Raw genomic sequence first — 15819 nt, forward strand, 5'->3', positions numbered from 1 at the left:
ATGGGATTTTTAAATATTAATATGTCATTATTATTAATCTGCTTTTCTATGGAGTATAATAATTTATATAATATCATTTCTTAACTAAATAAGCTTAGCAATATAATAAATACATTTAATTAAATTTATTCTATAGCATGATTGTATAAATTAAGTTTTTACTAAGAACTGAGTAGATCATTAACTTACTCAAATTATCATTATCATTATTGACAAATACCACAGACTAAGAATTAATTGTGACTTTGGTTACTTATTTCCATTATATAAATTGTTCTTATATTTAAGTATGATAATTTGTTAATTGTTACCATAATTTAAAAATTAACATCAATAACAAGTATAAGATTGAAATATATGTTGACACAACATAGCAGATAAGTTATAGTTTGCACTATAAACAATAGACTGCTATATTCACTATAAATTTAGCTGAGTTTAATTCGCTTATTTTAATAATTTATGGAAATATGGAGATAAATATATATTTCTTATTTAAAATAATATGATGCACAATTATTTTTTAATAAGAGCCATACTAATAAATAATTTGATCCATCTTAATGTATTCATATTAAATTTAAAAAGCATAAAGGTAAATACCATGATGAATTTGAACAAAATTTTTATTATAAATTGATTATTTTATAAAATATACTATTAATTCTCTTCAGTTATACTGAAATTTCTTCCCGAGAAAATTGCGGAACATATGTATCATTTTGAGCTTGATCTACCCATCTTGCAGCATTCTATAAGCAAAATAAATAATTAAAACAATTTTATAAGAAAAATAGCTCAAAAAAGAAAAGAATACTTACTAATTTTTTGGCCCTTTGCTCTAACAAAGAATAAGCAAAATGATTTAACTGGAATAAAAATAAAATATTAATGATAATAAAATAAGACCATAGTAAGTATTACTTAATTTTAGTTTTATGATAAGCTGAGTAGCTACTAGCTAATATGTCAATCTAAAGTTATATTAATTATATAAATAAATCATTTATCTATAGTTACACATTTATTTAAAATTGATATTCATAAACAAAATATTTTAGTATTTCTAAGTATAAAACATTTATTTATATATAAAAATCAATATTAATTTTTGTATAAACATATAATCAATTAAATTTACCATGATATTTTTGGGCAAAGAGACTCCTTGAAATCTGTATAAATGGCCACTCTTAGTATCTAAACGATGTACCTAATGTAATAAAAAAAAAAAAAAAATCATATAAATATATATATTTTCATCCTAAGTAAAATAAGTAAAATATAACTTAAGTATTAAAAAAATGTGTTTAACATACCGCAGTTATAGTGCAACGTCCCAATAAATCTGTATTACCAATCATAGGTCCTCTACTTATATCAATGTGATCATCAATTCTGTATAAAACCACCTTTTTATCTAAATCAATAATTATTTATTTATACAGATATTAATACAAGTCAAATAGTAATAACAAGCAATATTAATTGTTAAGCTAATTTGTTCTCATTCGTAAGTAATATAAGACATATTTGAGGAATTTGTAAATAATAAGGAAAGGAATAGAGAATAAAAACTTGTAAGGCGAGAATGGAGTTTTTAGGAAAAATGAAATTAATTATGTAAAGCAGTGTAGGGGAATCAACCTGATGAAAAGTTCAAACCAATGGCTTGTTTGAGTACTGAGTCCTGTAGAAGGCAATATTTATGTATTAAATTGTTGATTTTAAAGTAAACTATTTAAATACATTATAGATTAACTTATTTTATTTTAAAGATTATATAAAATTTTTAGATTATAGATTTTGAGATTTAAATTGATTAGGTACATTGCCCTTACCAATTGATTGTTGTGCAATACTTGGTATTTGTTCTTTTTTAAATTTATTTTCCTGAAATATGTCTAATGCAAGTTCTTCAGAAACGGCAAGTCTGTCAAATTTATAAGATTTTTGTGCAAATTTAACCATATTGGCTGACAAAATTCTTAGTTCATTTTCTGTTGGAGTCCACTCTGGTAAATTTGATAATTCCACATCATAAACAAAGCTTCCGCTTTTCACTAATTTACAAAATTAAAAAAATATTAATTACAATTATTAAATAATCAACATAAATAATAAATAGTAACTAAAATATTTTGAAGGATAATGTAAAAAATTTTAAATTTGTGAAAGACGAAGAAAATAGTGGTGTATTTATGGTATTAGAAGGAGGTTAACGAGGGAATTTATTATATTCTTGAATATTTTGTTCATCTTAGTTAGTAACCACTTAGTATAAAAATAGAAGCATAATTTTTTGTAATTAAATGCATAATAGTTTTAGAAATTATTTGTTAAGTTGTATAAATACAATTGCTTTGAAAAATAACTCTTCAATATAATCAGACAAGTTATAAGTTTTTTATTACATGTCATAAAAATAGGTTTTGTAAATTGGAATGTTAGTGATGTAGAGATGTTGAAGAAACTAACTATAAATAATATGTTATGAGTTAATATATTATAGGACAAAGAATATCAAGTGACTGAACATATTCAAAAGTTAAAAAGCCTAGGAATACATAATTGAATACAAATTAATTATGAATAATTTACCATTAGGTGACGGAAAGCTGTGTAAAATTGGTTGAATATTAGCTTTAAAAGCTTTAGAAATTATTGCTCCCAGTATAAGGGAACAACTTCGCCAATATGCTCTATTGAAATGATATGGGTCTGGCAGATATTGTGCATGCATAAAAGTTAGTTCACAGTCTGATTCTAGTGGTCTATGCATATCCCATAGATGTGTGTCGTCAATTAAGGCCAATCCGCTTCTTTTAACCAACATTTCAGATATGTCTACAATTAACCAGGTAATTATTAAAAATAATCAATGTATTAATAATAATAATTTCACATACGTTGAGCACAATGAAATGGGGTTGAAATCCCTTTGTTCATAGATAAAGTGACATTTTCAGGGATTCCAACGTGTTTAACTATAATCTTTTCAATACGACCAACTGCTTCTCTTTGTCGTTTTTGTTCTTGGTCAAACAAATTATTTTGATAGGCAACTATTTCATTTTTAGGGTGAATATCTGCAGACGTTGAAACATATCTTATGGCTAAAACATAAACACGATTCTTTAAACAATAATTCACTGTGAACAAGAATACGTTAAATAAAAGTGAAGTATGATATATTGTAAAAAAGAATTTGTACTCACACCAACTCGAACCACTGTATTTTTTATATAAACAGCTACTGAAACGTTTCATTTTAATATTAAAAATATTGGATACATTAACAAAAATAAAAAAACAAAACGAGTTTAGAAAAATAAAAATCACAACTATAATATACTATATTAACTATTATGTATATTATAGCCTACAGATAATTATTAATAATAATAGTTTATTATCAGCATAGAGACCATAGATAAAATCATCGTGCATAAATGATTAAGTTGATACCAAATCAGTAACCAAAGACCAAAGAGTAGATCTGTAGATCACATGAATCACATGTGTTTAATAACCTTAGTAAATAATAGGTACCTTCTTAATATTATACATATATATATATATATATATATAGATAAGTACATAAAAGTTTTCACGAATGTTTTTAAATTTTAACAAAATTATAAATATCATTATTTATTGTTTAAATAAGTAACTTAAACTTAAGATATTTAATAAATAATTGTCTCTGTCCTTTTTTTTCTTCAGATTTTATAGTTTTGCAATTTTCTTTTAATCAATAAAAAAAAATTCACCTTTTTTTGTGTTAACGTTCTTAATATTTTTTTAAAAATATTAGAACAAAATAAATGTGATTGTTTTACATTTTCAAGAATTTTGCTTGGTGATCAATTTTTTATTGATATTTATAAAGAAAACAACTAAAAAGAAAAATCAAAATTTGTTACCCCTAAATTTTTTTATATAAGGCTATAAAAAACAAATAGTTAACATATTTTGAAAGTTTTAAATATTAACACATAAAAATCGATTTTTTCAAACATTAAATTTGCAGTAAAAATTCCAGTTTTTCTTGATTATAAAATATAGAACAAGGAATTTTCGACCTGTTTAAAATATAAAATAAATCTAATTTTCTACTCAAAACCACCCATACCTATTTTTGAATATTAAAGCACTTTATTGATTACTTATCAATTATCATGTATGTGACACATCCATGAAAAAAATAAATAACACTATTGAAAAATCAATATATTCATCACCACTCAGAATCTTTAACTTATTTTCTGAGAATATTTATTTTTTTTAAAAATATTTTTCATTATTTTTGTTGAATAATGTTTCTAAGTTCTAAGCTTAAATCATTAATAATTATTAATATTATTAATTAAATTAATAATTACAATTCTTATATACACTTTTAAATTCAAATTCAATAAATTTTACATTTACTGAAGTAACAAACATTGCCATCACTTTTTAGTTAAAAATTAAACTATAATAATAGTAAAAATAATCCACAAATTATTTTTTTTCTATATCATCATAAATACATTTATGTTGATAATATTTATTTTGATCAGCTACTTTTATTTCATACATGTAAATATTTAAATTTAGTATTATTAATTTATTACGCAAAGACATAACATACATATTATATAACTTAAAATTTGACCACAATTTTGAAAATAAAATAAATTTCATTTTTTAATTAATTAAAATGTTCACACAAAAGCAAAACATTGAAAAAATAAGAATATACAAATTTCTTTAGTTGTTAAGGAAGCACTAATTGTAGCAGATCAATTCATAATAAAACAATAGTTACAATTTTTTTTTTTTTTGATTTTTATAAAGATAACATAAATACAGTACTTTAAAATTGAATTAAATAAACAATGTATGAATTTGCTTGGAACTTATAGTGTATAAACATAAATAAGTTACAACTAGTCTTAATTTAAATTTTACAGAACAGGTTTCTCAGAATTAAATTGAATAAACTTTTTACAGTATAATAATCATAGTTAAAAACAATTTATTGGTTCTGTCATACTAAAATATTGTAGAGCTTTCTGTAGACAAGATTCTTCAATGTTGTAAATAGGATTAGTTTTATTCAAAATGTTTTCTGGTTTACCTATAACACAATTACTATTGTTAACTGCATGTTGAGCTATAGATAGGCCACTAAGAACATAGCAAGTATGGTACACATCAGGTGGTTTTCCAGGTTTATCAATTAGGCCTCCACTATATCTATTCTGGCAACATATAAGTACATATTCTTGGAGAGCTTGATAATCATACATTGACCACATTGGCCGTTGATTTTCAGATTCTAAAAGTTCTGATATAACTGGAAAAGTAGCAGCTTGCCAAAAAGAATAGCAACCGTCTACAAGCTTATTTGTTCGCCCTTGGAAACCACCTTCAAACGACATCTGTTTATTAGCTACCCATCGAAGAAGTGATTTTGTGTCACACATATGAATAGATTTAAGTAACAATAAAGCTGAAAATCCACAAAATGTATATCCACCATGAGCTTCTACTCCAGGCACCCCACCAAAGCCTCCTTCATATGTTTGGCATCTGATAACCCACTGAGCACTTGATTGAAACAAACTATCTGTATATATGTTGGTTAAGCGTGCCACAGTTGCTGAACAATATACAGCACGAACATCACATTCACCATATTTGTGCATTCTAAATGAACCATTAGGCAAACGAAGAGATATCAAAAATTTATATAAATTCTCTCGATTGATTACTGCATATGCTTCTTCTGTACCAATTAAACATAAAGCACAGACAGCAGCATATGTGGGAGCTAAATGTGGCATTTGATTTGGTCCACCACAAAACCCGCCAGATTCGTGTTGACACCTAAAAAATATATGTTAATATTTATCATTTAAGTTTCAGTATAATAACTTTTAGTTGCATACTTTGATAAGAATGAGACAACATTAGATTTCTCTGAAATTGACAAATTACAATTTAAGAGTGCAAGTGATTGACATAACCAGTAGCATAGCCATGGTCGGCTGGAGTCCAGGCATTCATAGTTTTCAGGTAGTGTAAACATATGATTTTTTATATAATTTATGTGATCTTGTTTGTACAAAACTGGAACTTCTGGATCACATTTTGCTTTGGAACAAAATGATTCAAATAATTTTTCAATTTTTCTTTCAACTTCACTTTGATTTTCAGATGTAATTGTTTCAACTGATTCATTATCTATTTTATGTCGAGCTACTGCTAAAAACTTGTTCATTTCTAAAACATTAATCAATTAATTAATCTTTTAATAGCTTATTTGTTATGCGTATATCAATATTTTAAGGAAATTATTTTCTATATATTTAACATTAGATTCATAATTGTTTAGAAGTAAAAAGTAAATATTTTCAATTTGTATAGGTACTTCAACTTATTGATTTAATTGGTAAATGCTTGAAGTAAAATATACCTTCATTTATATAGTTTAATGTCTATTAAATGTTATTATTTGTATAATAGATATAAATAATCAATTCATATTAAATTAATACAATAAGCATAACTTATGAGAAGTGAATAAGAAAAGCATGTCAAGAAAAAAAAACCATAGTGATAAAAAAAGCTACAAATTGATAGTAAGACATTTTTTCCATTATGTATGTTTAAGTGCTATTATTTATGAATTTGTGATTTATAAATTAAAATCAGTTTGCTTACTCTTTCAGTGTTTTGTTATTAAAAAATGAATTGTGTTCATCTTATATATTAAATAAATAAGTTTTCTTTATCTACAAACTAAAAAAAAACAAAACAGTTCTGGTGATATTTATTTTAAAATTTCAATTTAATATATAAAACTTAGTAGTTAATATCTAAATTCTTAACTAATTCACATTTTATTTTGTTATCTATAATAGTTTTATCTAGATAGCCAAGTGCAAATCGGCATATTGCATAAGTAATCAATTTAATATAATAATAATTATAAATTTTTTTATATTAATATTATCATAGATAATAAATCAATATATTATATTATTCATTATTATTTTACATTTCTATCAGAGATTAAATAAAATATTTTCACATATCATGTAGCCTAATTCTAGTAGTCTTTATCTGTGCTCAAAGCCAAAAATGGCATATCACTAGAATGCTATTACAATTCATTTATAGGCTATAGTAAATATTATGAATAATTAAATACTCAAGATATTATGCTGTTTATACTTACCAATGTCAATGTGTTGATGGATTAAAATCTAGTCCAATTATCAAACTTAGTATTTTGAAATAACGTTTTAATCATAGAAATATAGAATAGATAAAATTTCAGTTTAAGAAAAATCATAAAAATATCATTTAGTAATTTAGTATCGATAAATTGACTGATCAATTTATTAATCTTAGTAGTATTTTGCAAATGATCAGTAAGAACAGTTTTTCATTTTTTCAAAGTGTTTTATTATTAATTATACGATGGTACAATCGTTTAATAAAATAATTAATAATATTTGAATTTGAAAATACTTATTATTAAGTTGGGTGCAGTTGTCCGAAAAATTATAAAGATAATATGATAAGCACAAAATGTATTGCCAGCATAACATTTTCAAAGGGAATTTGGGGCTGGCGTTGCCACTCGCTCGGATATTCAAAACAAAAAATTTCTCGATTTGCAATACCACCTAAGGTAGGTCACATGGTTAAAAAATAATGCCTATCATTTTGCTAACAATGGATGGTAATAATTTTGAATTATCTCATGTATCTTGGGTCTTAATCGTTTTTCAGACAAGTGCTTATCACTCTCATACCATAAATACATTAAATTGTTATATTGGTAATACGAATTATAAATTTGTAGAGAATTTATGTTGGTACATTGGTCGGGTTTTGAACTATTGTTTTGAGAAAAGTGCCCGATGCAGCATTTAAAATCTGTAACCGTCTGTACTCTGTACTTAATGTACCTACTGTCTATAGTTTTTAAATTCATGTCAAACGTGTTGATTGTTTAAAGTCACTATATTAAGTTTTTGGAGACCGCGGACATTATTTTTGCTTTTGGTTCGTATCTCAGTGGCGGAGTAAAATTAACGGATCCACGTTCAAACGGTAATATTCAATTTTTCGATTACCTAATATCTATCACTATGTTGAATTATCCTTATCATTGTTTACTAACACAATCTACTCAAACACTTAAACCTTACAACTAAAACTACTGACCGCCGTTCGTCGGCCGGTTAATAATTGTTATTATTAATTTTTTTTTGGTTTTGCTGTACGTTTATAAATAATATTTTGCGTCTTACATCTACATATAGTATTACATTGTGCGTAAAATGAGCGCCAAAAATCTATGGCTTTTGTTCATGTTCATTAGTCCTTCGTATTCAGAGACTTACAGTGAAGAATTGTTCATCAAACCCTTGGCCACTGGCTATGTGTACTCGTTCTTTCAGTTCACAGTCATTCGTGAAGACGGCTCTTTCAAGCATTCTACTTTATTTCCACACTCACTGGGAGACATAATCGATAGATTTCATGTAGCAGAACTCAATGTCGACCTTACATCTGGCTTATGGAGACATAAATCCTGGGGTTATCCGGCTGTCGACGCTCCATCAGGCGCTGAGATTTCTGCTCGTTTCCACAATGACACACAGGATGTGGACAAACACTGGTATGGTCTGACAAATGCATTGTCTGGTTTGTTGTGTACATCGTTGAATTTTATCAACAGTGCTAATAGCTATGAATCATCTGCTGACAGGGTTTACCGATATTCAAATTTACCACGTGAAAATGTTTGCACTGAAAATTTAACGCCATGGAAAAAACTTTTGCCTTGTGATTCTACTCGAGGCCTATCGAGCTTGTTAATTTCTGGTCGAGTACACAATGCCAACTATCATTCCTTGGGAATACATTTCAGGCCATTATGTAATGCAGGAAAATGTAAATACGAATTACGTCAAACTGTGTCTCTAGTATATGATTCAATATTTATAAGTTTCAACAACAACTATGATTGGTCTCTTCGTAAAATGTTTGGCACTGGATTGTTCAAGACGTGTCCTTTGGCAGATTACAGTAAAATTTATTTAGATACATCATCAAATAGTAGTGTTCCTTATTTGATTTCACAAGAACCAGACTACATTTTGAAAAACAATATTGCTGTTTATAATCTAAATGGCATATTTCATTTGTCTGCTATAGTGCCTAGACCAAAAATAGTTGTGTCTGAATTAAGACCATTATTGTATACAGACAGATTTATTACTGGATTTGGACAAGAATATGGAGGGTTGGTTACTCGTATATATAATGACCATAAATCACCTATAACTGCCACTGTCATCGAGAATATCCCATGGTTTTTACCAATTTATTATCATACATTAAAAGTGACCAGCAATGGTATTCGTGTTATACCTAAAGCTTTAATATATAAACCTGGAAAAGGAAGATTACGAATTTATTATTTAGAAATAGTTTTAGAGCTTGCACCACAATCAGTTACAGAAATATCTGTTCAGTTTGATTATGTGTTCTTGAAGTGGCAAGAATATCCACCAGATGCTAATCACGGCTTTTATATTGGCTCAGCTATAGTGAAAGCAACAATTCCAAGACATGCTACTTCTCTAACATTTGATAAATCACTGATAATAGACAATCTAAATTCAACTGGATCCGATTATTTAATTTGTTTGAAAACAGAAAATTTCATAATTACCTTACCAACACCCGATTTTAGTATGCCTTACAATGTCATATGTTTAGCTTGTACTGTAGTAGCATTAGCATTTGGCCCTATTCACAATATTACTACTAAAAGATTGAAATTGACTACAGCTAAGTATGTGCCTGGATTAGCGTCTGTTGCACAGAAATTGTATGTATGGATAGAAAATATGCTTTGGCGTAAAAACACTAACAAAACAGGGAAAACAGCACCAGTTAAAATATTTGCTCCAGAAGAGTTGAGTTACCATCCAACGTTAGGTCATGTTTCTGAAGAATTCATGTTAAAAAAAGCTGATATAGAATCATAATTATTTAATACTTATTTTTATTGTAAATATTATTTATTTAATTTGAAGAAACAAATATAATGTTACCAAATTTATTTTTTGTGTACATTTTAAATCTAATAAATTAGTTTATAAAACAATGTAGGTATTTTATATAATTACACTTGTCATTTCTTTTTTTTTTTTTGTTATATTTAGGTATGTTTGCAAAAAAATACTTTCTCAATTTCATTAAATAATTCAATTTAAAATGTTAAATATTTGTGTAGATTTAATTAATTAATTTTTATTTATAAGTATAGTATATTTTAATTTCAGATTTTACATTATAATTAATCATATAATTCACTTTTCTTGCTATACTTTCATATCTTTTATTTATTATTATTTATTCTTCGTATTTGAAAGGTCTTAGTATATATTTAAATAGTCACAATACAATTATTTTGTGATGCGTAAAACAGTGTTTTTTTACCTATTAATTAATAAGATTTAAATTATATTATACATAAATATATCATTTGACTAATCATGATAATGCTAATAAATAATAATTGTTAACTATAATTAAATTATCATGGAGTTTGTATTTTATATGTATACCTTATATTTTAAGGTCTCAAATATTTTATATTTGAGGTCAAATTGTCAAAGTAAAGATTTTAGTTATTATCATATCAATAATTTAACTGGTTTATATTGTATTTATTTTTAAATAGAATATCTAATGGTTTATAAAAATTTCAAACAAAATTACTGACAATAAAATAACTATTACAATATGTTTATTATTTTCATTATTAAACCTTGTAGTAAATTACACAATTTAGTTTAATTAACCTTTCAAATATAATATTACTTGGTTAAAATTTCTTAAATAACAATAAAATTATAAAAAAAATCCTGAGAAAATTGTGTTCATAAATTAATTGTTGGACCTTAATATAGGTTAGGTTTATGAAATATCAAAGGATTATGAATAGCAGTACATAATATCTATATTTTTATTATTTTGATAGATATTCTATAATTTTGTTTTTTATCTTGTGTTTTAGTTAATTAATACGATTAAAATAATGGCAACTCTTGAAAAATTGATGTTGGACAAAATTCTTTTGAAGATGAAAAGGTTTAACATGAATGAACTTCAACAGCTATGTAAAATCTTACATCTGAACCTGGAATGGAAAGATATTATCAACCTAGTAACTGAATGTCGTATGCGTTTGAGTGTTGCAAACGTTGTATCAGTAGTACATCAGCATTTAAAAGATAGTGAGTTTATTGAAGAAACATATCATCGAGTAATGTTAGTGGACACCATATTCCATCAAAATAGTCAGTGGTGGACAGTGACTATTGATAAAGTTAACAAACAGTTGTTAGACAAGGAAATAATAAGAAATAATATTGAGGCAATGTTAAATAAATTGAATATTAAAGCAATTACATATGTTATGAAGTGTAATAAGTTGTTTTGGGTGTTAATAGACGTTAATAAAACGAAAAGAAAAAAAATCGCCTCAAAATTAAACAATCTATATTTTTTTACCATAGCTCCAGGAAAAGTGTTTCATGTATTTTACAAACCTCAAAATATTGAAAATAGACTGTTGAACATCGTCATAAAATCAGTTGGAGCCAGTAAATATAAGCCATATTCACTATCAGGTAAACATTTGCAGTCAATGGTAAATTTGTTGGAAGATAAAAATAGAAATAATGAAAAAAATATGGAAGTGCCAGTATTGGTTAACAATCACAAAGAGGAAGATGTTCAAGAATATGTTCAACAATTATTTGGAGAAAAATGCCGGGTACTTAACCAGTTTACAATAAACGTGGAGAGTGATTTATCAGTGTTCAGTAATAATAATCCAGCTGGTAAGATGTGCAAAACTAAAGTGGTTCTGAAAGGAGACAGTATAATTGATGGTGTTAAGGACATGATGTTGTCAGGTATATTGCAACCACCATATCCAGATTGGGCAACAAGGCTACCGGTGTTGGGTAAAAATTGTGTAAATATTAATATACGCCCTTAAATGAATGTAATTAACAAATTTTAGTTTTAATTGTATTTAAACATTTTACTTTGTTAATGTATTTGTAGTTTTATTTTTTTTTTATATGATTTAGTCTAAACATTCAAAATGATTACCTTGAAAGTTTAAAATAATTGTTTTTATTTTTTAAGACTACATAAACTTTTTTTAACATATTTTTAAGTGATTTTTTATAACATTTTTGAAAAGTTGTCCCTTTCGATATTCTAATTATTATTAAGTTAGAAATGAGTCTTTTAACTTGTAGTATTTATAGCACTCATACTTTGCTAAAAAATAAAAAAAATATAGAAAAAATTCAAAGTTTAAGCATAGATAATATTATCACCTTTAACTTGGTGATATGGTCAATTAACTTTAGTATTTATATTTAACAACATACAATTGATTCTACTGAACACAAAATTTTCTATTTCAATCGTAAATAAGACAAAAACAGCACATGTGAGGGTAGTGTCTTATTAATTCAAATTGTTAAACATCAGGAAAGGAAAAATAATATAAGGCCTTTAAATGACTCAAGAATTAAAAAACTATTTTCATTATTTATTAATCAAGTCATACTTATTTATTATAAAAATAATCTATACATTTGTCCATAAAAAAATATAATATTTACGAAACTTATAATATAAATGTATAACTCAAATCCTAACGTAACAATAGATCAACTATAAATATGTATATATACATATATACACACACAAGTCATGAGTATTAATATACATTTAATAATTTGTAGACAAAAAAAAACCACATTTTGCATGCTAGTCGTAAAACGGTATACAAATATTTAAACGGCAAATTCCAAAATTGTAAAAAAATACAAAATATTTTAGATTTTTCTTTTGAAATTTACGTTCTTATTTTCATTAATTTAGATTGTATCATTACAAAAACAATGTTAATAGATTTATAATACATATGTATGTGTGCGTGTGTATATTGTATTAGTATACATTAATATTATACATTTATAAATATTAAATATGTTATTCGTACGGTTTAGTAATTCGACATTTTTTTAATGTTTAGAAAAATAATAATGCATATATTATATTACATAAAATTATAAACGAGAATAAAAAATAGTTAGGCACTTTTGGTGGAGAGGTTGTGAGAAATAATATTAATTGTTAATTATTTACAATTTATTGTTACAAAAACATAATAGTAATAATAAAAACAATGTTTGGTTGTTATAAAATTATTAACAGGACATGCTAACTAATAACTAAATAGGATTTTTTAATTTGATGGAATGGCACAGTGTCGCGGAACATTGATATAAAGTTTTTGACAATTAAAAATTATTTTTTTTATATTAATGAACACAATTTATTTTTGAAAAAAAAAAAAAAAATCATTTACAACAAAAATAATTACATTTATTGCCGGATGCTTCATTCAGTCATTTATGAATTGGGGGAAAAAATACAATAAATTTACAAAATTTTAATGACAATTTTATACAAAGTATAAAATAAAGTACAATCGACCTATTAGTAGCACCAGATATATTAGCACTGGTTAAGTAATTATTATTAATTATTTATAAGGACTAGGTGGAATATTATAATAGGAGTACATACAGTCTGTATCAATCCAATGGCTATTAAATATTACGATAAACACAGGCGGCAGATATGGTAAGAGATCATTTTTCCAAAGGGAAATGAAATATGTTAAAAATAATGATTTATAAAATATTTTTATGCATTGGACAGTGGTTGTTGTTTTTTAATTCATCAATTCTACGGGCAAAATTATAACTAAGTAAAAAAAAAATTTAGAAAAAAAGTTGTCAAACTATCACAGAAGTTCATTTTTTTTTTTTTGTTTACATATGTAAATAGTTAAACATTAAGAAAAGCATTCAGTCTTCCCATACTAAATGGGTCAAAATAATAATAAACAAAATTAATTCTATACAAAATGAACATAAAAAAAAAAAAACAAAAATTGTCAACACCTAAGTTAGTAATCAACTTTATAGACTATAATCATCTTATGGAATGTTCTATAATGTTAGTTTATATATCCTCATACAGCAGTAGACATTGGCATATCTGGATCATCAATCTCACATACGTTGGTAGAAAGTTCACTCTGACTTGGATATCGTTGTGGAAAACCGTATGTAACTACATCATCATCTTCGCTACGGTAAGATAAGTATAACTCTTCGTCGAGTGTTTCTAAATCCCTGGCAGGATCTGTTGGGCAGTCATACATGATTTTAGTTTGAGGAGATATGAAATATGTCGTTCACTAACTTACCTATAATATGGTGGTGCACTTCATCGTTGCTGTCACTGTGGAAACTAGAGGAATCGGGCACTTCACTACCGGGAACTTCGCTGATATTGGGCAATGGGTTTTGGCTACGACGTACCCAGTCAGAGCAGTCCCAATGATAACCACCTAGTATTTTTGTGTCCTCTTCAGAACTGTGCATTGACATTCTTGGCACTCTGGTCACATCAGGAATTACTTTGAGGTCTATAAAAATGTTTTGGTAGAAATAAATTTATTATCTTCATCTCGAAATTGTGTGGTATATAGTGAATTTGTATTTAGCAATTCATTAAAAAAAAAAAATCAGAAAACGCTGCTGTATAGATAAGTTGATTAATGTAATATAAATTTTAATAATTTGATTTTTTTTTTTCGTAGTGAACTTTTACAATTTTACTTTATTAATTATTTATAATATATTTTTAAATTCTAACCTTTACCATTCATTATTTTGTTATTGCTACCACCGCGGTTTAAGTTGCGTAAATAATCAAGTGGAACATTTTCTAAGTCATCACCAGCTGAACCATAGCTCCTTAGAGTGTCTAAATTGTTAAGTTGATTTGCAGCTACAGTAGCCATGTAAGCTGCGTCGGGGTTGCTTGCTATAGCTGTATAAGATACTGGCCGCTAAGAAAATTAATAGAAAATTGGTATGATAAAAAGAAAAAGAAAAAACAATTTTATGCAATGTCATGTAAAAAAATATACCTGAGCAACTTCTAAGTTACTGATTTTTGCAGTTCTTTTGAATTCTGTGTTTAATACATGTATATTCTTGTTGCGACGGGCATTTCGACGTTTCACGCGACACTTTCTAGTGGTGCAATTAATATAATATAAAAAAATAGAAATAAGTATTATCTTAAATATAGTCGAACACAGTTAACAACAAAAGAATTACTGACCTGCATATGATCAATGCACATATGACCATGATGATAAAAACCAAGGCAGCTGAGGCAGCAGTTAGTTGAATCCAAGTTATGTGCAAGTTAGATAATATTGGGGGCCAACAGGCAATTTCATTGCCAGCCAAGCAACGGTCGCCAACGCCACGTGGCTTGTCACACTTGTATGTTCCATCAATTTCATTATCCGGTACACAAATTTCGTCTATGGAGCACTGACACTCTGATGTCATTTTATTTTCACATCGTTTACCAACAAAACCTAATCGACAAGCGCAATATGGTTGATGGGTATGTGCAGGCGCCACAAATGTCATCATGTCTGTAATTATTGTCTGCACTTGATCTGCTAGCCAAGTAATACGTTGACTACACACACCTTGGCCAGGCGTACAATTACAAGGTAGTACGTTATTTGATATGACCAAACCAGCCTTTTGAAGGGCGTTGTGCATGGTATTTAAATCAGTTCCCTAGAAAACAAAATTCAATTAATTAGAT

The 15819-nt window shown here is 26.6% G+C and overlaps 5 protein-coding genes across 10 annotated transcripts in view; 2 read left to right on the forward strand and 3 right to left on the reverse strand.

Moving 5' to 3' along the window:
• Positions 1–608: 608 nt before the first annotated feature.
• Positions 609–3270, reverse strand: LOC112602900 (39S ribosomal protein L39, mitochondrial). Its single transcript, XM_025351253.1, has 8 exons — positions 3219–3270; positions 2910–3116; positions 2602–2847; positions 1842–2063; positions 1320–1420; positions 1142–1213; positions 822–869; positions 609–752 (listed from the first exon to the last, which is right to left on the reverse strand). The coding sequence occupies exons 1-8, from the start codon at positions 3268–3270 to the stop codon at positions 675–677; spliced, it is 1026 nt and encodes a 341-aa protein (XP_025207038.1). The 3' UTR covers positions 609–674.
• A 1544-nt stretch (positions 3271–4814) lies between these two features.
• LOC112602899 (protein farnesyltransferase subunit beta) lies at positions 4815–7379 on the reverse strand. 2 transcript variants are annotated; one of them, XM_025351251.1, is made up of 3 exons: positions 6715–6754; positions 5940–6273; positions 4815–5877 (listed from the first exon to the last, which is right to left on the reverse strand). In XM_025351251.1, the coding sequence occupies exons 2-3, from the start codon at positions 6269–6271 to the stop codon at positions 5013–5015; spliced, it is 1197 nt and encodes a 398-aa protein (XP_025207036.1). In that variant the 5' UTR covers positions 6272–6273; positions 6715–6754; the 3' UTR covers positions 4815–5012. The 2 variants fall into 2 exon arrangements, with proteins under 2 accessions (XP_025207036.1, XP_025207035.1); XM_025351250.1 differs by lacking the exon at positions 6715–6754 and adding an exon at positions 7232–7379 and having other exon boundaries at positions 4816–5877.
• Positions 7380–7913: 534 nt separating this feature from the next.
• On the forward strand, positions 7914–12264 carry LOC112602902. Its single transcript, XM_025351254.1, has 2 exons — positions 7914–8115; positions 11099–12264. The coding sequence occupies exon 2, from the start codon at positions 11120–11122 to the stop codon at positions 12086–12088; it is 969 nt and encodes a 322-aa protein (XP_025207039.1). The 5' UTR covers positions 7914–8115; positions 11099–11119; the 3' UTR covers positions 12089–12264.
• Positions 8137–10114, forward strand: LOC112602898 (GPI transamidase component PIG-T). 2 transcript variants are annotated; one of them, XM_025351249.1, is made up of 2 exons: positions 8137–8686; positions 8777–10114. In XM_025351249.1, exons 1-2 carry the CDS (start codon positions 8346–8348, stop codon positions 10062–10064), a joined length of 1629 nt encoding a protein of 542 aa, XP_025207034.1. In that variant the 5' UTR covers positions 8137–8345; the 3' UTR covers positions 10065–10114. The 2 variants fall into 2 exon arrangements, with proteins under 2 accessions (XP_025207034.1, XP_025207033.1); XM_025351248.1 differs by having other exon boundaries at positions 8138–10114.
• A 1621-nt stretch (positions 12265–13885) lies between the features above and the next one.
• LOC112602859 (fat-like cadherin-related tumor suppressor homolog) overlaps positions 13886–15819 on the reverse strand; it is a 136690-nt gene continuing 134756 nt past the window's right edge. For 3 of the 4 annotated variants that reach the window (XM_025351197.1, XM_025351199.1, XM_025351196.1), the window contains 5 exons: positions 15316–15791; positions 15119–15224; positions 14842–15037; positions 14390–14611; positions 13886–14325 (listed from right to left, as the gene is read on the reverse strand). In XM_025351197.1, the coding sequence (XP_025206982.1) occupies positions 14153–14325; positions 14390–14611; positions 14842–15037; positions 15119–15224; positions 15316–15791 (1173 nt within the window). In that variant the 3' untranslated portion in view covers positions 13886–14152. The remainder of the gene's footprint in view (positions 14326–14389; positions 14612–14841; positions 15038–15118; positions 15225–15315; positions 15792–15819) is intronic. The other variant, XM_025351198.1, reaches the window with a different exon arrangement.

This window comes from Melanaphis sacchari, unplaced genomic scaffold (genome assembly GCF_002803265.2).
Source record: "Melanaphis sacchari strain LSU unplaced genomic scaffold, SCAv2.0 Contig91_pilon_pilon, whole genome shotgun sequence".
Taxonomy (NCBI): Eukaryota; Metazoa; Arthropoda; class Insecta; order Hemiptera; family Aphididae; genus Melanaphis; species Melanaphis sacchari.